Consider the following 22,775-nt stretch of genomic DNA (forward strand, 5'->3'; position numbering starts at 1 on the left):
AACGCTGCAGTGCAGGCAGCCGCGGGGTTGGAGTGGGACACAGACTACATGGGCACCAGGAGGTCACACGGAAGTGCTTCTGTGTGGCATCCAAGGAGTGTGACGTGTGTGTGTGTTTATACTCTGCTCCACTTCCTCTTCCTGTCGTAATGGCATCACTTCCCTGCAAAATGCAGGGAAGTGATGAACATTACCGCAGGTAAATCGCGGCTATACCGAGGGTATACCGCACAGCATTTGCTACCTGCGGTATACCCGCGGTATTTCGCGATTACATTACAGTGAATGGAGTGAAATACCGCAGGTCCCTGCGGAAAAGAAGTGAAATGCACATTTTCTCAAGAAATTCTGCAGAAAGAATTTTCTTTAGAAAAAACCGCAGTGTGCGGACATCTAATTTTTTCCCATAGGTTTTTCTGGGAAATGTCTGCAGAAAGATTTCAAACATTTCTCAAGAAATTTCCGCAGCAAAATCGTGGATAAAACTGCCGGTAAAAACGCAGTGTGCCCACAAGGCCATAGAGAATAGATGATAGATTGATAGAGGATAGATTAGATAGAAGGATAGAAGATAGAGGATGAAGGATAAAGGATAGAAGAGATAGAGGATAGATTAGATATTAGGAGAGAGGATGAAGGATAGAGGATAAATTATATAGGATAGAAGATAGAGGATAGATTAGATAGAAGGATAGATAGAGGATAGATAGATAGATAGATAGAGGATGAAGGATAGATGAGATAGAAGGATAGAAGATAGAGAATAGATTAGATAGGATTGATAGAGGATAGATTAGATAGAAGGACAGAAGATAGAGGATAGATTATATAGAAGGATAGAGGATAGATAAAGGACACATGGATAGATGATAAATAGAGGATAGATGGATAGAGGGATAGATAGATAAATACTGCATCTCTTTGTAGGTGAAGGGAAGAGTCAGATGCATTTCTTCTGATAAAACTATTATAAAGAAATGAGTAAAAAAAGGCAAATACGTTTTTTATTTTCACCACCTTGGATTCAAACCAGCAACTTTCAAACATGTGTCCAGCAGCCTCCTAGGCTTTCTAGTTGCTCTAGCTTAGGGGTGGGGAACCTCTTTTCTGCCGGGGGCCATTTGGAAATTTCTACCAACCTTCGGGGGCCGCACAAAATTATCAACTTGAAAATTACCCTAATACAGTGCCTACAAGTAGTATTCAACCCCCTGCAGATTTAGCAGGTTTACACATTCGGAATAACTTGGCATTGTGACATTTGGACTGTAGATCAGCCTGGAAGTGTGAAATGCACTGCAGCAAAAAAGAATATTATTTCTTTTTTTATTTTTTATTTTTTTTTAAATTGTGAAAAGTTTATTCAGAGGGTCATTTATTATTCAACCCCTCAAACCAGAAGAATTCTGTTTGGTTCCCCTAAAGTATTAAGAAGTATTTCAGGCACAAAGAACAATGAGCTTCACATGTTTGGATTAATTATCTCTTTTTCCAGCCTTTTCTGACTAATTAAGACCCTCCCCAAACTTGTGAACAGCACTCATACTTGGTCAACATGGGAAAGACAAAGGAGCATTCCAAGGCCATCAGAGACAAGATCGTGGAGGGTCACAAGGCTGGCAAGGGGTACAAAACCCTTTCCAAGGAGTTGGGCCTACCTGTCTCCACTGTTGGGAGCATCATCTGGAAGTGGAAGGCTTATGGAACTACTGTTAGCCTTCCACGGCCTGGATAGCCTTTGAAAGTTTCCACCCGTGCCGAGGCCAGGCTTGTCCGAAGAGTCAAGGCTAACCCAAGGACAACAAGGAAGGAGCTCCGGGAAGATCTCATGGCAGTGGGGACATTGGTTTCAGTCAATACCATAAGTAACGTACTCCACCGCAATGGTCTCCGTTCCAGACGAGCCCGTAAGGTACCTTTACTTTCAAAGCGTCATGTCAAGGCTCGTCTACAGTTTGCTCATGATCACTTGGAGGACTCTGAGACAGACTGGTTCAAGGTTCTCTGGTCTGATGAGACCAAGATCAAGATCTTTGGTGCCAACCACACACGTGACGTTTGGAGACTGGATGGCACTGCATACGACCCCAAGAATACCATCCCTACAGTCAAGCATGGTGGTGGCAGCATCATGCTGTGGGGCTGTTTCTCAGCCAAGGGGCCTGGCCATCTGGTCCGCATCCATGGGAAGATGGATAGCACGGCCTACCTGGAGATTTTGGCCAAGAACCTCCGCTCCTCCATCAAGGATCTTAAGATGGGTCGTCATTTCATCTTCCAACAAGACAACGACCCAAAGCACACAGCCAAGAAAACCAAGGCCTGGTTCAAGAGGGAAAAAATCAAGGTGTTGCAGTGGCCTAGTCAGTCTCCTGACCTTAACCCAATTGAAAACTTGTGGAAGGAGCTCAAGATTAATGTCCACATGAGACACCCAAAAAACCTAGAAAAATTTGAGAAGATCTGCATGGAGGAGTGGGCCAAGATAACTCCAGAGACCTGTGCCGGCCTGATCAGGTCTTATAAAAGACGATTATTAGCTGTAATTGCAAACAAGGGTTATTCCACAAAATATTAAACCTAGGGGTTGAATAATAATTGACCCACACTTTTATGTTGAAAATTTATTAAAATTTAACTGAGCAACATAACTTGTTGGTTTGTAAGATTTATGCATCTGTTAATAAATCCTGTTCTTGTTTGAAGTTTGCAGGCTCTAACTTATTTGCATCTTATCAAACCTGCTAAATCTGAAGGGGGTTGAATACTACTTGTAGGCACTGTATATTTGTTAAAACAATTAACTCACTGTGGTGGCTGGAGCTTCTACTCTTCGGTGCAGCTGTAATATTAGGCAATGTTCTTGTTGCTTTTCCAGGTTTGAGTTGTCTGGGACTGCTGTATATACATCACAGGGGAGGGTGGGGAGGAATATAGATCACTGGGGAGGCTGGGGGCATAGACATCACTGGGGGGTACATACATCATTGATGGGGAGCACAGACATAGCTGGGGGGGGCATAAACATTGCTGGGGAGGGCTGGGAGGAATATACATCACTAGGGAAGCAGCAGGGCATAGACGTCACTGGGGATACAAACATCACTGGCCAGCACAGACTGTACTGGGGGTATATACACATCACTGGGTTGCAGAGACATAGCTGGGGGCACAAACATTGCTGGGGTTATATACATAGCCAAGGGCAGACAGCCCTGGGGGATGCCGGAGGGACACAGCCCTGGGGGCACAGAGAATGATGGGAGAGGATGGAGGCACAGACAAACCTGGGGGACGCTGGGGGCACAGAGAAGGATGGGAGAGGCTGAAGGCACAGACAGACCTGGGAGAGGCGCGGGGCACAGAGCTCACTGGGGAGACTGGGGGGGCACAGAGCTCATTTGGGAGACTAGGGGGGGCACGGAGATCACTGGGGAGACAGAACAGATCACTGGAGAGACAGCACAGATCACTGGGGAGATTGGGGAGACGGCACAGATCACTGGGGAGACTGGGGGGGCACAGATCACTGGGGAAAAAGAGGGGCACAGAGCGCTGGGGACACACAGACAGACCTGGGGGAGTTTGGAGGCAGTTAGTGATCCAAGCCTCCCCCAGTTCTCTGAGTGCTGGAGGTGGCTGCAGGCATGGAGAGGAGGAGCTGCCGCGGGGCACAAGGAGCCACCACCGCCGGGCACAGGGAGCCACCACCGCGAACAGACCTGGGGGAGGATTGGCAGTCAATCCTCTCCTGTTTGATTCTAGCGCTCCTCACGCCGACCCCACCTACAAAGTATGTCCTCACGTAGGCAGTGCCAGCGTGGGGACGTAGTCTTTCAGATACAGGAAATGCAGTGTTCAGCATTGAACGTGCTGTGCGGTTTTAAAGGGCCAGCAGCCAGCAAGATGCGACTGCAGTCCCCAGGAATCAGCCTGGGGGCCGCAGAAAAAGTCGTCGCGGGCCGGAGGTTCCCCACCGCTGCTCTAGCTGTTGATCCACTAGGAATTGATGATGTAAGAGGGAGGATTTTATATGAATAAACCTACAATGAAGCCTCTGATTGCACAGAGCTCCATTGTACAGAGCAGCGTCTCTGTGTCCTTTATTCTAGAGGGACAGGAAAAGAGAGTTTTTTTCTTCTATTAAAATTACTAAAAATAATCAAAAAAAATAGAATGTCATTTTATTACACTTTTTATAAAATAATAAACATCACAAATCAGCAAATAACATGGACATATTTGGTGTCCCTGTAATCGTAAAGACTTGAACAAGACAGCGATCAGATTATTTATGGGGATCGGTAAGTGGCGGGAAAAAAATAGCGCAAATTATTTTTATTTATTAAATCCCATAAAAATGTAATAAAAATGCATCGCTGAGGCCGTGTTCACACGTAGTGTAAATGCTGCATTTTATCTGCAGGTGTCCGCACCACGAAGACAATAACATTCTTCTCTGATTATTGCGTGTTTGCGGTATTTATTATGCATTGTCCCCTTATTTGATACGTTTTGTGTTGATGTGAATCCTGAAGATTATAAAGAAAAAAAACACCAAATCCGCACAGTTCAGCAGTGACTTCAGACCGAGGACTGAGATTTCATTACGTCTCATCCACTTTGCTTGGACATTTAGTCCGTGTTCACATGTAGTGTAAATGCTGCATTTTTTTTCTGCTGTTTTTTGCACATATATTTTGCTGTGTTTAATTGTCCAAGTAAAGTGGATTCCATGAGAACATGCTGCTGATCTCTGCAGTTTTGATGCTTTTTTTCTCTGGAGGTTTCTATGTGGAACTTAAAAAAACGCAGGAAAAAGCCTCTCTACAATAAAAACACTTAAAAACGCAGATTCACATCTGAACCAAAAACGCATTAAATAATAGAGAAAAGGCAGAAAAAAAAATGCAGGAAAAATCAGAGAAGATTGTAATTGCATAGTATAGTGCAGACAGCGGCAGAAACAACAATAAACAATTGATGCAACGTGTGAACATGGCCTTATAGGCACAAATAAGCAACATGTCATATAGTGACAGAAATAAGAAAAATCTGGCTGCTATGACTATTAACGAACAGTCCGGGGCATCTACTGAATGACCCTTACTGCCAAATGGGAGTGGCTAGGGGCGTGGTCAAAATTTGCTGCTGCGCGCAACGCATGATTTGTCCATCTTTCCTTATTTCAAAAGTTGTGAGGTATGCATATACTGCTGTGCACCTTCCATGCTGTCTACATCCCATATTGTACTTTTTACACCCATATAAAGCTTTCATAGTAATATTCAGTTACTCCAAACAGTCCAGTATTAGTAGAATATGCAAAGCCCATACAGCGCTGTATACAGCAATATAGTGCGGACAGATCAATCACTCCCGGCCTGAGAAGACTAAATATATGGAGAGAAGGTATGCACACCAGTGACTATGCAAGGGGAATACATGTAATAGCAGAAACTGCTGTGTGAATACTGACATGAATTTAGTGATTTTTTTTTTAGGTTCTTGCACCCAGTTCAGACTTAGAATGGTGTTCCAAATGTTATTTCTTATTTGAGAAGACGAAATAAAACGAATCACCGCGTGTACCGAGAACAAAGAACGGAAACGCTCAGCCATAAAGCGGGAATTTCAAATTTAACGCTCAGCCAATCAGCAGTCAGTAAGGCTCTGGCTCCGCCCATAGACGCTGTGTTAACCTGTTACTGCCCGCGATGTTCCCAGTTTTCTAGTACCCCCATATACGGTAGTACTGTTCTCTCCATACCCTCGTAAATCTCAAAATTATTGTGTATACTGACATTCCAACTATATAGCACTATATACCGCGTTATTGTGCTGTATAGCCAGTCTCTCCAGTATCAGGCTCTGCTGTAGACAATGTGGTGGCTCTTAGAAGAGCCTTTGTGGTGTGGAGGATGGGAGCAGCGGTGGTGATCACTTGGCGCTGGTGTACTTGGTGACGGCCTTGGTGCCCTCGGACACGGCGTGCTTGGCCAGCTCTCCCGGCAGCAGCAGGCGCACGGCGGTCTGGATCTCCCGGGAGGTGATGGTGTGGCGCTTGTTGTAATGAGCCAGGCGGGAGGCTTCCCCTGAGATGCGCTCGAAGATGTCACCCACGAAGCAGTTCATGATGCCCATAGCCTTGGAGGAGATGCCGGTGTCGGGGTGCACCTGCTTCAGCACCTTGTACACGTAGATGGCATAGCTCTCCTTCCGGCTCTTCCTCCGCTTCTTGCCGTCCTTCTTCTGAGTCTTGGTCACGGCTTTCTTGGAGCCCTTCTTGGCGGCTGGGGCGGACTTGGCGGGATCAGGCATGATGAGAAGAGAAAGATCTCGCCACAAGAGAAGACAATAATGATCCTGCTCCTCCCAGAGCGGCCGTATTTATAGACCGGCCATGCAAATGAGCACTGATGCCACATCGCTGTTCCATTAGGGGAAAAAGCATGTGACTTGTGGAAACGTCATGATCACCGCCCCTGCAGCTCATTGGTGGATCCACAAGTCTCATTGCCATGGCTGACTTCAGATTCAGTCAATGACAGGAGAGGAGGGCGGAGCAGCCGCTTATAAAACACTCTGGAGCCGCACACGCGTCACATCACAGTTCTTTACCTGCTGATCTTTAAAAACGCAGCGATGTCTGGACGCGGCAAACAAGGAGGGAAGGCCCGCGCTAAGGCCAAGACCCGCTCATCCCGGGCAGGACTGCAGTTCCCGGTCGGTCGTGTGCACAGGCTTCTCCGCAAGGGCAATTACGCCGAGAGAGTGGGCGCCGGCGCTCCGGTCTACCTGGCCGCTGTGCTCGAGTATCTGACCGCTGAGATCCTGGAACTGGCCGGCAATGCTGCCCGGGACAACAAGAAGACCCGCATCATCCCCCGGCACCTGCAGCTGGCCGTGCGCAATGACGAGGAGCTGAACAGGCTGCTGGGTGGGGTGACCATTGCCCAGGGAGGCGTCCTGCCCAACATCCAGGCCGTGCTGCTGCCCAAGAAGACCGAGAGCAGCAAGAAGAGGAAGTAACGCCGCTGATCCGCATCCTCCACCACACAAAGGCTCTTCTAAGAGCCACCACATCCTTCTCATCAGAGCTGGTGCCGCTGATATCGGCCGATGTCTGAACTTATCGGATTGTCTGATAGAACAGGAGCACCCGGCGGTGTATAGATATATGTACTTCCCGCACTCCTGTGCTGCGTTTCCTACAGAGCAGATATTCAGGGCGTGAAATGAATGGGCTGATCTGCTCCAGAGCTGACATCATGTGATGAAACCTAGAAGCAATTTTACAGAAGTCACAAACTTCCCCGCTAAATAGGGTCACAGTCGTGCGCAGCCGGAACTATGGATACAGGTAGATCTGCCCGATCACCTCGTATGTTCTAGCTGGATGTGGGCGCTGCAGGGGTTTGGGGGGTACAATAAAACCCGTTCGTCTCACAGTCGCCATATGTCAGGGCAACGGGTACTATTGTAGAGCGGGATCGGCCGATACTTGGCCAGTAATGAGTTAAATACGGGAAGGAGACACTTGTACTGGATTATACACCCCGGTGTTATCTGTATTATCAGACACATGACAGATCAGTGACAGTTACAGCATGCACCGGAGATCGGCAGTCAGCTCACCCCACAGCAGCAGGACAAACTGTAAAGAAGGCAGGAGCACGTGTTACAGAAAAGGGACAGAAGAAACCGTCACCACTGAGCGGGAATTTCAAATTCGTCGTAGCTCCGCCTATATACACGTCATTAAGAGCGCTCATCCGTGTGTTAACCCTTTGGTGTCACCGTATTCAGCTGCGGTTTCAGATACTTTTCAGTCTCCGCTGCTGTGACCCTCCTGCCGTTATTGTGAACATCCCCCCAATCGCTGCTCTCCGTCCATCTGATTATAACCTGCGCCTCTGCATATAGGGGAGATTATATTGTGAGGGTTCAGGTCTGGGGCAGCTCTACAATACTCCGGATACAGCGCAGTCCTGTCCTCCAGACCTGCTGCCCCCGCACACGGTGATCGCGCTGGATGGAGGATGAGCCGCCATTATTATTCTGAAGGGTTATCATTAATCTTCGGTGGTCGCCATCGATCCGAGACTAAAGTGTCCAAGACGCGGTGATTACACAGGAGTTTATAAACCCGGTACAGTGCGTCCATCTATCCAGCTGCCTCATACAGCGTTATTCCCGGTGAATATTTGCTGCACCCGATCACCCACACGGGTCTGATCCTAAAAATATCATTAAGCAGCATCAACACATTCATCTCACAGCAGAACTTTGCTTCTTACTCTGTAGTGACCGCAGCACAGCAGGATATGGACTGTGCTCAGATATCGCCATGTTCGGCTATACCACCCCCATCATGTACCCGGTGTTATATGATCAGCCACATGATAGATCAGTGAGCGAACAGCATTCACCAGGGCACAGGAGATCCGCCCTCCGCTCACCCCACAGCAGCAGGACATTGTAGCCTTTCAGGTAGATGTGGGTGGCTCTGAAAAGAGCCTTTGTGTTGTCAGAATAGAGCAGAATTAACCCCCGAAGCCGTAGAGAGTGCGGCCCTGGCGCTTCAGCGCGTACACCACGTCCATGGCGGTGACGGTCTTCCTCTTGGCGTGCTCGGTGTAGGTGACGGCGTCACGGATCACATTCTCCAGGAAAACTTTCAGGACTCCGCGAGTCTCTTCGTAGATGAGGCCGGAGATGCGCTTGACGCCTCCTCTGCGGGCGAGACGGCGGATGGCGGGCTTGGTGATGCCCTGGATGTTATCACGGAGCACCTTCCTGTGCCGCTTGGCGCCGCCTTTCCCGAGACCTTTTCCTCCTTTACCGCGACCAGACATCTTCAGAGTAGCAAGAAAAGAGCAAGTGATGAACGGCCGCCGACTCCTCCTTTATGTAGAGGATGGTCGGACCAGAAGGAGAACTGAGGAGATGACGCGTGTCCGGGGCGTGTTTTATAAACTGAGAACTCCGCCCTTTCCTCTGCTGATTGGCTGAATACGGAACTGTTAGGGAGTTTGAATTTACCGCCCTTTCTGCTTCTTCTGCAGTTCTTTTGACTCTAATATAACTTCTTCCCCATGAGAATTAGCCCAAATACAGTCCATAGATAAAATCCACCGAACACTAATGTGTTATGTAAGCACCTTTCCAGATCTCCGTCATTATCTCCCCAGTCGCTTATTCCTGCAGTCTATGTACAGATCAGTTCCACAGCTACAAGCAGGAGGTCCGTGCTATAACATGAGCTTACATTTTCCCAGAGAAGCGGCCTCACACTCAGGCGCCAATGTCCGGTGTGTGGAGAGATATAAACGGCTTCATCTATCACCAGCCAGAGGATGAAGATTGCTGAGTAGTAGTGCAGAGCAGGCACGGGATGATGGGAGCAGTAGTTAGGCAGCAGTCACACGGCCGTATAACTGGGGCGGGGATCGCATACAATGCTCCGACTGGCGGAGGCTCTTCCTGACCGGAGCGTGAGAGGTCCATAGCAATAGAGGCTTAGAAAAAGCTAAATCCTTCAGATATGATTCAAGTAAATACTAGTAAAAAGATCGAGTAAATAGAGAGACCTCAGGGAGACCTGTTTGGTTACCCATGGGGTGTCTGCTAAACCACTAATAAAAAAATGAAAAGAAAAACCGGAGAAACAAGTGTGGTATCCTGCAAAACAATGACATTGATTTGGGTACAAAAACCATATCAGATACAAATATTGAATATAGAAAAGAGGAAAAGATGACAGATGCAAGAGACTTCTGGCAGGAAAAAAATCACTACAGACCTGTGTAATTACATATGGGTAAGTATCACCCTGCTGCCAAAGTCATAACAATTGTAGTCACAACCATGTAGTCATTCCATCAAATAATTATTATTTATATATATAATTATACTATGTAGGAGGAATAAAAAAAAAAAAATCAGGGATTACATACCATTAAACAGTTTAAATTAATGCAGGGATAAAGTGCCAGCAATGCAAGGTTCTGGATATTTTAACAAAACCCCTACAAACTTACACAATTAGAACTGCCCTCCTTAAAGAAAAAAAAATGTACTCACAAACATCATCATTTCATCAAATATTAAGTATTGACAGGTGCTGCAATGCTGGAGGAATGTTTTTGCAAACAGGGATTACATACCAAGACAGAATAGAATGTAAATCAATGCAGGGATAAAGTGCCAGCAGTGCAAGGGTCTGGAGCCCCCCCAGGAGAGGTAACCGCAGTTTGTGTGTCACAGAGCAGGCTTCATCAGACCAGAAGTGAGGGGAGTCTATTCTATTCAACCTATCATGTTTAGGTCCCTGTTTTTTGCAATAATATTCCTCCTGCTTTGCAGCACTTTATAGGTCAATCAATACTTACTAGTGATGAGCGAGCATGCTTGTAACTACTCGGTACTCGCACGAGCATCACTGTACTCGGGCTGCTCGGCGGGGACCGAGTAATCTCGCGATACTCGTGCTTTACTCGTGGTCTTCATTTCTGCATGTTGGCGTTCTTTTGAGAGCCAGCCCTCATGCAGGGATTGGCTGGCAGACCACTGCAATGCCACAGCCCTGTTAGTTGTGGAATTGCAGTGATTGGCCGGCCTGCACAGCGTGACCGAGCCTTTATACCGGCCGGCGCGCTGTGCTCTGCTCACAGCTATCCAGACAGTCAGTGCAGGGAGAGTGTCGCTGATTCAGGGAAAGCTTTGTGGCCCTTTATAGCTTTTTCAGTTGCAGGGCTGCAAACAGTGTGACCAAAAGTCCTTCTCAGGACTATTCTAGTTGTATACAGGCAGGCAGGGTATAGCCAGGTCGGAGTACAGTAGCAGAGTCCTTCTCAGGACTATTGTTGCTATATACAGGCAGGGTATAGCCAGGTCATAATACAGGCTAGTGACCAAAAGAGTCCTTGTCAGGACTATTGTACCAGTATACAGGCAGGCAGGCAGGCAAGGTAGTGGTGACCGTATACCAGCCTTCATCATATCTGGGGCTGGTGTACACAGTGTAAAACAGTCCAGATAGTGTCTGACTTGTCTGTAATTGTCGCTCCCCAAAAAAACCTGTTAGGTTCTTATTGCGTCCGTGCTTGGTTTTTAAAACCGCACGTGTGTGCCTGTTGGTGGCAGCGTACAGGTGCACTTGTGTGCAATTTCCACAAACTTTGATATAACGCACAAGTAGTGAATATACACGTCAGCAGTGCACAGCATTGCAAAATGCGCAAGGGCATTGGCAAGGAACAAGGAAGTGGACGTTCTCACGAAGTTGGCAACGTGTCCCAACAAGTGGTGGACGATGATGAGACACAATTGTCAGGAAGTCAGGAGGAGGAGCAGGGTGCGGAAGAGGAAGACGACGTGGTGGATGATCCAGTAACTGACCCAACCTGGCAGGAGGATATGCAGAGCGAGGACAGCAGTGCACAGGGGGAGGGAGGCGTAGCATCACAACAGGCAGTAAGAAGCAGGGTGGTGGCCCCAGGCAAAAGTCAGGCAACCGTTCCCCGGAACAACACGACGACACAAGGTGCCTGTACAAATGTTAGGTCTTCCCGAGTCTGGCAGTTTTTTAAGTTGGATCCAGATGATTCAAAAAAGGCCATTTGCAACACCTGCCGTGCCAGCATCAGCAGGGGTACCAAAACTAGCAGCCTGACCACCACCAGCATGATCAGGCACATGTCAGCCAAGCACCCGACTTTGTGGGAAGTACAACAGAGTCGAGGAGCAGTGCTTGCTGATGTCACTGCTACGTCTTCTCTGGTTGTGCATGCGAGCCAATCCTCTGTCCATGCTGCCTGCGAACAAGCCTCCTCCACTCCTGCACCTGCAGTTGCCTACGCAGAAAGAACACCATCATCAAGCACGTCCTTGTCCCAGCGCAGCGTTCAGTTATCCATTCAGCAAACCTTTGAACGCAGGCGCAAATACACTGCCAACACCCCACATGCCACAGTTCTAAATGCTAACTGTCACAAACCACCGGGGGGGTCACTCAGAAATCCCCCGCGCTGGCTACCAGTACGTCACAATCGGGGGGTAACAAGTGGGGGTCACCCCTCCTTTATACCTCCCGACCGACAGACAGAGCACGTGATGCGCTCTCTAGCGCCCCTCTTATAGTCAGGCCAATTATGGAATTGCCCGACCATAAGCAAGGAGGCCGCTATACTACTTATGCCGATTATTGAAGGGTCCCCGGTGAGAGTAGGGTATATATTCCCCCGACCTCCGCGGGCGGAATATATAAAATCTCCCCGAATCTCACTGGCCTCCCCACAATAATCCTTGGCACAATTCGCTGCCACCAACCGATTTACGGTAACTATTAGCCGAACACACAGACGTGGGATTCAAGATCGAGATAACAGAACAGCCCAAGATTAATTATATAATTTAATCAGCCTAAAGCACACTAGAAACTACAATATATACAATAGGGAATCTACAGAATATACATATGTCAGAGTACAGTTACAATCAAAGCATGGGTTACAAACAGGCATACACAGTTCCAGCAGTTACCTTGTTGCGTCTGGCCACAGGGGGGCGCTGTACCCAGGTTTCTAGGATCCTTCCCACAGATGTTTCCTACACGTGCCCCCAGCGAAAAGAACCCTGGAAAATGGCCGAAGTAGGGTTATCAACCTGGGCAGATCCAGGTCCCCTCCTACCTTAGTGACCTCAGAGGGAGCACTGCTCCACCCCTGGCTTGAGTTATGGACAATCCACAACATGGAATATGGGCCATAACTTTGCCTGGGAGCGTCGTAGGCGGACGCCAATGCTCTCATTGTGACAGTTATGAATTTAGCTACAGAACGAGGGGACTCATGACCTGTCTGCCAGTTCCCCATTGGCTGATATCACGCCTGGGGCATTTCCCAATGTCCTGCTCCCATAAAAAGGGTGTGCCGGCATCGTCCGCATGCGGAGACACCATTTTTATGGTTGCCATATTTATCGGAAATATGGCTTGCGAGATATGAACCATTTTTTACTGGAGTCGTTCTGTCTGCTAGTTCCATAGCCTTGCTAACTAGCTAGCAGCCCCCACTACAGGGTCACGGCAGGGAGTCATCCTGTGTCCATTGTCCCTAAGCCACCTAATTTCCATATCACAGGACATGGCCATGGAGGTGTAAGTGGAACACTGAGAACAAGAAGGGAGGGGGCACTGCCAGGGAGTGATGAGGGATTATGACTGGAGTCGTAATTCATCTTCATATCCCGGGATTTGCCTCACACCTCCCCCCTTTTGAGGGCGCTAGGGGGCAGCACACTCCGGTGTTCCCCCGTGCGCCCGTCCGCGACCTCTCCTTGTCGGGACAGCCCGTCTGCGTTACCGTGGTCACGGCCCCTTTTGTGGCGAATGGTGAAGTTGTATTGCTGGAGCGCAAGGCTCCATCGCAACAATCGCCCATTCGTCCCAGAGACGGTGTGCTACCAGCTGAGGGGATTGTGGTCCGTCTCCACGATGAAGTGGCGCCCGTATAGATAGGGTTGCAGACGCTGCAGGGCCCACACTATGGCCAGGCACTCCTTCTCCATCGTGGAATAGGCAACTTCCCTTGGTAACAGCTTCCTGCTCAGGTACAAGACTGGGTGCTCTTGGCTCGCAGAGTCCACCTGGCTGAGCACCGCACCGAGGCCGAAGTCACTGGCGTCGGTCTGTACTACAAACGGCCGCGTGAAGTCGGCTGCCTGTAGCACGGGCGGGCTGGACAGGGCGTCCTTTAGGGCCCGGAAGGCTGTCTCGCAGTCCTTTGTCCAATCGACTGCAGAGGGCAGCTTCTTCTTGGTGAGGTCCGTCAAGGGCTTTGCCAGGCTACTATAGCATGGAACAAACCTCCTATAGTACCCAGCGGTCCCCAAGAAGGACATCACCTGCTTCTTGGTCCTGGGGGTGGGCCAGGATGCGATGGCTTCCACTTTCTCAGGCTCGGGCTTCAGTGTTCTCCCACCTACCCGGTGACCGAGGTACTGGACCTCGCTCATGGCCAGCTGACACTTTCCCGGCTTGATGGTCAAACCTGCCCGGTGGATCCGCCTGAGCACCTGTGCTAGATGCTCTAGGTGGTCCTCCCAGGTGGGACTGAAGACGGCAATGTCATCCAGGTACGCGGCCGCGTACCCTTCAAGTCCCTTGAGCAGGGTGTTGACCATCCGCTGGAAAGTGGCAGGGGCATTCCTCATCCCGAATGGCATCACCGTGGACTCGTACAGTCCAAATGGGGTAATAAAGGCAGAGCGTTCCCTGGCCTTGCGAGTCAGGGGGATCTGCCAATATCCCCGGCTCAGATCCATGATGGTCAGGTACTGAGCCCCGGCCAACTGATCGAGCAGGTCATCGATGCGTGGCATTGGGTACGCATCGGCGACCGTGACAGCATTGAGCCCCCTGTAGTCCACGCAGAACCGAGTGGTTCGGTCCTTCTTAGGGACGAGGACTACAGGCGAGGCCCAAGCGCTGTTGGATGCCTGGATCACCCCCAGCTTCAGCATCTCGTCAATCTCCTGGCGCATGTGTTGCTGCACCTCCAGGGAGACCCGATATGCTGAACGCCGGATCGGGGGATGATCCCCAGTGTCCACGTGATGGACAGCCAAGTCAGTCCTTCCGGGCTGGTTGGTAAACAACCCCCGGAAGGGGTGTAGGGTGGCCCACAGCTGGGACCGTTGGTCCTCCAAGAGCTGGTGGCCAACCTCCACATCCTCAATGGATCCGCCTGCCCTAACCTGGGCTAGCATATCCAAGAGGGTTTCCGCTTCTCCCTCCTCGGGCAGGTTGCACACGGGGAGCGCACATGCCTCCCGCTCATGATGTGCCTTCATCATGTTCACATGGAAGGGCTTCCGCCTTCCACGGGCAGGGTCCAGGGTGACCAGGTACGTTACAGGGTTGAGCTGCTGGTACACGAGGTATGGGCCTTCCCAGGCTGCCTGAAGCTTGTCCTGTGGTACGGGGACCAGTACCCACACCTTTTGACCCACTTGGTAGGTCCTTTCACAAGCGTTCTGGTCGTACCAACGCTTCTGATCGGCCTGGGCTTGAGCCATATTGTCGTGTACCAGTTGCGTCAAGGCCTGCATTTTGTCCCGGAAGCGCATGACATACTCGATAACCGACACTCCAGGGGTGGCCAAATCCCCTTCCCAAGCCTCTTTCACCAGAGCCAGGGGGCCCCGCACACGTCGCCCGTACAGGAGCTCAAACGGTGAGAATCCTGTTGAGGCCTGTGGAACCTCCCGGTAAGCAAATAACAGGTGTGGGAGATACCGCTCCCAGTCACGCCCATGGGAGTCGACCAACATCTTAAGCATCTGCTTTAAGGTGCCATTGAACCGCTCGCACAGGCCATTAGTCTGTGGATGGTACAGGCTGGCCACCAGATGTCGCACCTGGACTTGCTTACAGAGGGCCTCCATCAGCTGGGACATGAATTGGGTCCCCCGGTCAGTGAGCATTTCCTGGGGAAAACCCACTCGGGAGAAAATCTCCAGCAATGCGGTGGCCACCTTGTCAGCCCGAATGGACGACAAGGCCACTGCTTCTGGGTACCGGGTGGCATAGTCCACTACCGTCAGTATGAAGCGTTTCCCGGAGCTGCTGGGGATGGCCAGCGGGCCGACCAGATCCACAGCCACCCTCCGGAAAGGCTCATCGATGATTGGCAGAGATACCAGTGGGGCTTTGGGGCGTGGCCCCGCCTTCCCCACTCTCTGACAGGTTTCACACGAACGGCAGTAGGCAGCCACATCGGCCCCCATTTTTGGCCAGTAGAAATGCTGGTTTAACCTGGCCTTGGTCTTAGCGATCCCTAGGTGTCCGGCCATCGGAATCTCATGTGCGATCCGCAACAACTCCGTCCGGAACGGATAGGGTACCACCAACTGTCGGTCCCTGGGCCACGCCTCCGGTGAACCCTGCTGGACCGTGGCCCGGTACAGCCGTCCTTGGTCCCAGACCACTCGCTCCGGGTCCGAGTCCGAGGGAGGCTGTGCCGCCTGCTCCTTAAGAGCTTTCAGGCTGTCGTCAGCTTCTAACGCTGCCTGAAACCCCTGACTAGATGTGGCCAGAATCGACGAGACTGTCACATCTTCAGTCAGTACCCCGGGACCTGTGTCCTGGCCTCCACCTGACTCGGCTGCCACTTGGTCAGAAGGGGAAGAGCTATCGGACCTCCGGGAGGCCCCTTGGCTTCCAGCACTCCCACTGCGGGTGACAGCGGCCACAGCCGCTGCGACCGTGGGTCGTGCCTGCTCCTCCTCCGTTCCTGACCAAGTCGCCGGTTCAGGCAGACCTACCTGGCTTCCTGACACCCCGGTTGTGGGGGAACCATGCACCGAGATCTTACCTGGGAGCACTTCCGCTCCTGGACCGGCCCCAATCTCACCTGCCTGTTCCCCTCCTGCAGCAACAGAACCCCGCTGTGAAATCTCTGGGGACCCCACATTTGCTGTGGTAGCCCCCACCCCACACACTGGTCCTCCCCCTGCAGCACCCTGCTCTCTGCTTATCCCTGCAGAGGGCAACAGATCCCAGCTCACAGGCTGATTACTTGTAGAGGCATTGTCACACCTTTCTCTGACCCCCTCCCCTGTCACAGCTGCAGCTGAGTGTGTGTCTATGGTGTCTATGCAAGCAGAAATATCAGAGTTCACTCCCTCCTCCCTTACATCATTCATAGATAACACATTAACATTGTCCGGAGGCATGTCAGTACTGGCTGAAGGTTCAGCCCTTGGTTGGGGCCCAAACTGGGAGGTTATCTGCCCCAAATCTGTCCCAAGTAGCACGTTTGCAGGGATCCGATCAGTTACCCCCACCTCCCTCACCCCCCGCCCTGCGCCCCAGTCCACATAAATGTCAGCAACAGGCAGCGCCGGGTCAGTGCCTCCAATCCCGGAGACAGCGAGGGTTTTTCCAGGGATCAAGTCTTGGGGGGACACCATCTCAGGCCGCACCAGAGTCACCTCCGAGGCGCTGTCTCGCAGTCCTATGGTCACAGACCGGCCGACGGTGACAGGTTGGAAGCTGTCCAGGGACCTACCACCACCCCCACCCACACAATACACCTTGGGCGGCCCTTGGGACGGGGACGGAGCCGGGGCCTTGGGACGCTGAGGGCACATGGCCTTGAAGTGTCCAGGTAGGTTGCACTGGTGGCACCGTCTTGGTTCCGCCACGGGCCTGGAGAGGGGAGTTGAGGGGGACACCCCCTGCAGTCTAGGGGCAGGTGGGGCAGTCGCAGAATTCATCTTACCCCCTCTCCAGGTGCTGCTGGTGGCCGCTCTCCTGGCCTCAGGGGCCCGGTTGTTGGTGTAGTCATCGGCAAGGGCAGCTGTAGCCGTGGACCCCTTTGGCTTCTGGTCTCGGATGAACTGGCGGAGATCCTCAGGGCAGTTCCACAAGAGTTGCTCCGTGATGAACAAGTCCAGGATCTCCGGTCCGGTGGAAAGCTGCAGGCCTTGGGTCCAGTGGTCGGCAGCTCGGGCAAGTGCCCGCCGGTGGTCAGCCCAGGAGTCCTTTGGTCCCTTCTGTAGGCTCCGGAACTTCTTGCGGTAGGACTCTGGAGTGAGGTTGTACTGTTGGATCAGGGCCCGCTTGATGGTGTCGTAGCCCTGATCTGCCTCAGCAGGCAAGTCCCCAAGGATATCCAGGGCCTTACCCCTTAAACGGGGGGTCAGGTATTTGGCCCACTGGTCCTTGTCCAGATGGTGCTGCAAGCAAGTCCGTTCAAAAGCAGTCAAGAAAGAGTCCAAGTCTCCATCCTTCTCCAGCACTGGGAAGTCCTCAACACGGACCTTTGGAAGTTTGGTGTCTCGAAGGTCACATGTGGCTGATGAGGGCCGGAGCTGAGCTAGCTGCAGCTGGTAGTCACGGTCTGCCTGTCGCTCTCGCTCTTCACGCGCTGCCTGCCGCTCTCGCTCCGCAGCCTCACGCTCTGCGTGCCGCTCCGCAGCCTCAGCGTCACGCGCTGCCTGCCGCTCTGCCCTGCGCTCTGCCAGGAGTTCCTTGTAGCCCTTCTGGTCTCCAGCCTGGAGAAGGGCCATAGCCATTTGAAGAAGGCTATCCGAGCCTCCCAGGCTCGGTGGAATGGCACGTGGTGATCTGCGGCACGCTGCAGAGCTAGGCGATTCACTGTCCCTTTCAGAGCGGAGGGCTGGCATCTGGCTCGTTGAGGAACCTTGGGTGAGCTCCTCCTCATCTTGTCCAGCAGTGCCAGGTTGCGCAATGTCCTCGGCAGAACGGTTTTCTGGCGTCGAGCTCCTGGAGGACTCGTGGGCAACCTCCTCATTGCTGTCCACAGCACCGTCCTCCCTCTCTTCGGCTCCTGCCTTAGCATTGGCCAGTTGCATAGCTCTGCTCCTGGTGCCATCAGCCATTCTTGCAGACTTTTGGTCACTGACACAGAACTGACACCTGATGCCTCCACACACCTTACAGTATCTGCACTCTGACACTCTAGTGTTGAGCTAGTCTGAAGACCCCAGCAGCCACAGCTGCTGCAGGCAGTCTTTAGTGTCTGGGAGTATGGGTCTCACACTCACACACACTATTATCTCGATCCCACCGCTGCCACCAATATGTCACAAACCACCGGGGGGGTCACTCAGAAATCCCCCGCGCTGGCTACCAGTACGTCACAATCGGGGGGTAACAAGTGGGGGTCACCCCTCCTTTATACCTCCCGACCGACAGACAGAGCACGTGATGCGCTCTCTAGCGCCCCTCTTATAGTCAGGCCAATTATGGAATTGCCCGACCATAAGCAAGGAGGCCGCTATACTACTTATGCCGATTATTGAAGGGTCCCCGGTGAGAGTAGGGTATATATTCCCCCGACCTCCGCGGGCGGAATATATAAAATCTCCCCGAATCTCACTGGCCTCCCCACAATAATCCTTGGCACAATTCGCTGCCACCAACCGATTTACGGTAACTATTAGCCGAACACACAGACGTGGGATTCAAGATCGAGATAACAGAACAGCCCAAGATTAATTATATAATTTAATCAGCCTAAAGCACACTAGAAACTACAATATATACAATAGGGAATCTACAGAATATACATATGTCAGAGTACAGTTACAATCAAAGCATGGGTTACAAACAGGCATACACAGTTCCAGCAGTTACCTTGTTGCGTCTGGCCACAGGGGGGCGCTGTACCCAGGTTTCTAGGATCCTTCCCACAGATGTTTCCTACACGTGCCCCCAGCGAAAAGAACCCTGGAAAATGGCCGAAGTAGGGTTATCAACCTGGGCAGATCCAGGTCCCCTCCTACCTTAGTGACCTCAGAGGGAGCACTGCTCCACCCCTGGCTTGAGTTATGGACAATCCACAACATGGAATATGGGCCATAACTTTGCCTGGGAGCGTCGTAGGCGGACGCCAATGCTCTCATTGTGACAGTTATGAATTTAGCTACAGAACGAGGGGACTCATGACCTGTCTGCCAGTTCCCCATTGGCTAATATCACGCCTGGGGCATTTCCCAATGTCCTGCTCCCATAAAAAGGGTGTGCCGGCATCGTCCGCATGCGGAGACACCATTTTTATGGTTGCCATATTTATCGGAAATATGGCTTGCGAGATATGAACCATTTTTTACTGGAGTCGTTCTGTCTGCTAGTTCCATAGCCTTGCTAACTAGCTAGCAGCCCCCACTACAGGGTCACGGCAGGGAGTCATCCTGTGTCCATTGTCCCTAAGCCACCTAATTTCCATATCACAGGACATGGCCATGGAGGTGTAAGTGGAACACTGAGAACAAGAAGGGAGGGGGCACTGCCAGGGAGTGATGAGGGATTATGACTGGAGTCGTAATTCATCTTCATATCCCGGGATTTGCCTCACACTAACATTTCGCGACTGCTTGCGCTGGAAATGTTGCCTTTTAGGCTGGTGGAGACAGAAGCATTCCGTGACCTGATGGCGGCAGCTGTCCCACGTTACTCGGTCCCCAGCCGCCACTATTTCTCCCGGTGTGCCGTCCCCGCGTTGCATAACCACGTGTCACAAAACATCACACGTGCCCTGAACAACGCTGTTTCACCCAAGGTCCACCTAACCACAGACACGTGGACAAGTGCTTGTGGGCAAGGCCGCTACATCTCGTTGACGGCACACTGGGTTAATATTGTGGAAGCTGGGACCCAGTCTGAGCGAGGGACGGAACACGTCCTTCCCACACCAAGGTTTGCAGGCCCTACCTCAGTCAGTGTTTCACCCACACTCTACAGCTCCGGAATGTCATGCTCTTCAGCCTCCTCCTCCTCCTGCGCATCCTCATCCACTGTGCCCTCCACACCAGTCACAAGCTGGAAGCACTGCAGCACTGCCTCGGCGAAGCGGCAACAGGCTGTGCTGAAGCTAATCTGCATAGGTGACAAACCCCACAATGCAGAAGAGCTGTGGACAGCTCTGAAACAGCAGGCAGATCACTGGCTCACACCTCTGAACCTAAAGCCAGGAAAGGTCGTGTGTGACAATGGCCGGAACCTGGTGGCGGCTTTGAGGCGAGGCCAGCTGACACATGTTCCATGCGTGGCCCATGTGCTCAACCTCGTGGTTCAGCGGTTTATAAAGTCATACCCAGAGCTGTCTGATCTGCTGGTAAAAGTTCGCCGCCTGTCTGCACATTTTCGAAAGTCACCTACTGCTTCAGCCGGCCTTGCCGGCTTTCAGCGCCGTTTGCATCTTCCGGCTCACAGACTGGTGTGTGATGTCCCCATGCATTGGAATTCAACTCTGCACATGTTGGTCAGGATATGTGAGCAGAAGAGGGCAGTTGTTGAGTACCTGCATCACCTAAGCCGTCGGGAAATGGGTCAAACTCCACACATAACACCTGAGGAGTAGAGATGGATGTCAGACCTATGTACCATCCTCCAAAACTTTGAGGACTCCACCAAGATGGTGAGTGGTGATGACGCCATTATTAGCGTCACCATACCGCTACTCTGCCTTCTAAAACGGTCTCTGCTGAAAAACAAACATGATGCATTGCAGGCGGAGCGCGATGAGTTGCAGCAAGAAACAGTAGTGGGTGTGGGTGATAACACACAGCCCAGCCTCGTCTCATCACAACGTGCAGTGGAGGACTATGACGAGGAGGAGGATGAAGACATGGAGCAACTCTCCGGCCAAATTGAGGATATGACATGCACACCAGTCATATCCTCGGTTCAGCGTGGCTGGCCAGAGGACAGGGTAGATGAGGAGGAGGAGGAGGAGGAGGACAGCATGTTCAGTCATCTTGTTGGTCAGGCTACTGAAGTCCTGGCTGTTAAGAGTCTGGCGCACATGGCTGACTTTATGGTAAGCTGCCTGTCTCGTGACCCTCGCGTTAAGAACATCTTGGCCGACAATCATTACTGGTTGGTAACACTGTTAGACCCACGCTACAAGGAGAACTTTTTGTCTCTTATTCCCGTGGAGGAGAGGTCAACCAAAATGCAGCAGTTCCGGAAGGCCATACTCACGGAAGTAGGGAAAGCATTCCCCTCACAAAACGCTAGCGGCATAGGTCAGGAATCAGTGGACAACCGAGGTGTACAGCCGAGAGAGGCACAAGTCCAATCCGCCAGAGGTAGGGGAACAGTCTTTAAGATGTGGGACAGTTTTCTCAGCCCCTCATGTACCACAGCCCCTGAGGTGCGGGGTAGTGCCACAAGAAATCCTAAGTTTGCCCAGATGCTGAAGGAGTACCTTGCAGATCGAACAACTGTACTCCGACATTCCTCTGTGCCTTACAATTATTGGGTATCCAAGCTGGACACGTGGCATGAATTGGCTCTCTACGCCTTGGAAGTCCTGGCCTGCCCTGCTGCTAGCGTTTTGTCAGAGCGTGTTTTTAGTGCCGCAGGTGGAATCATTACAGATAAACGCACCCGCCTGTCAACTGAAAATGCTGACAGGCTGACTTGTTCAAGATGAACAAGGGTTGGATTGGGCCAGACTTCACCACACCACCAGCAAATGAGAGCGGAATTTAAAGTTTGCCATGTACCTCCACTCACCCATGGGTACACACTTCTGGACTTTGGATAATCGCTGGACTGCTCCTCCTTCTCCTCATGCGCCACCATGATGATGACCGTTACAAATTGCAATACTTAGGCCTTTGTTTCAGGTATACCCCCAGTGGTAAATTTTTTCGCCCATTCTTTGCAGAATGGACATTACAACGACAGGAGACCCGCTCCTTTGCAATGGGAACAATGTTTTGAGGCCCTCATGCACGTCTCTACCCAGGGACAACGTGGAGCCTCCCAATTTTTGGCTGCCCTGCCTAAGGGCTATACTATAATACACCCACTTCCTTAAAATGGACACTTAATGTTTTGAGGCCCTCATGCACGTCTCTACCCAGGGACAACGTGGAGCCTCCCAATTTTTGGCTGCCCTGCCTAAGGGCTATACTATAATACACCCACTTCCTTAAAATGGACACTTAATGTTTTGAGGCCCTCATGCACGTCTCTACCCAGGGACAATGTGGAGCCTCCCAATTTTTGGCTGCCCTGGCAAAGGGCTATACTGAAATAGACCCACTTCCTTACAATGGGCACTTCAGGTTTACAGGCCATCATGCACGTCTCTATCCAGGGACAATGTGGAGCCTCCCAATTTTTGGCTGCCCTGGCAAAGGGCTATACTGAAATAGACCCACTTCCTTACAATGGGCACTTCAGGTTTACAGGCCATCATGCACGTCTCTATCCAGGGACAATGTGGAGC

At 51.4% G+C, this 22,775-nt stretch overlaps 3 protein-coding genes across 3 annotated transcripts; 1 reads left to right on the forward strand and 2 right to left on the reverse strand.

Moving 5' to 3' along the window:
• Positions 1 to 5,805: 5,805 nt before the first annotated feature.
• On the reverse strand, positions 5,806 to 6,321 carry LOC142246283 (histone H2B 1.1-like). The gene has a single exon (XM_075319316.1). It carries the CDS (start codon positions 6,319 to 6,321, stop codon positions 5,941 to 5,943), a length of 381 nt encoding a protein of 126 aa, XP_075175431.1. The 3' UTR covers positions 5,806 to 5,940.
• Positions 6,322 to 6,645: 324 nt separating this feature from the next.
• Positions 6,646 to 7,032, forward strand: LOC142246284 (histone H2A type 1-like). The gene has a single exon (XM_075319317.1). It carries the CDS (start codon positions 6,646 to 6,648, stop codon positions 7,030 to 7,032), a length of 387 nt encoding a protein of 128 aa, XP_075175432.1.
• A 1,514-nt stretch (positions 7,033 to 8,546) lies between these two features.
• LOC142246285 (histone H4) lies at positions 8,547 to 8,858 on the reverse strand. The gene has a single exon (XM_075319318.1). The coding sequence runs from the start codon at positions 8,856 to 8,858 to the stop codon at positions 8,547 to 8,549; it is 312 nt and encodes a 103-aa protein (XP_075175433.1).
• Between the last annotated feature and the right edge of the window lie 13,917 nt (positions 8,859 to 22,775).

The sequence above is a fragment of the Anomaloglossus baeobatrachus genome, chromosome 7, assembly GCF_048569485.1.
Source record: "Anomaloglossus baeobatrachus isolate aAnoBae1 chromosome 7, aAnoBae1.hap1, whole genome shotgun sequence".
NCBI classification, from domain to species: domain Eukaryota; kingdom Metazoa; phylum Chordata; class Amphibia; order Anura; family Aromobatidae; genus Anomaloglossus; species Anomaloglossus baeobatrachus.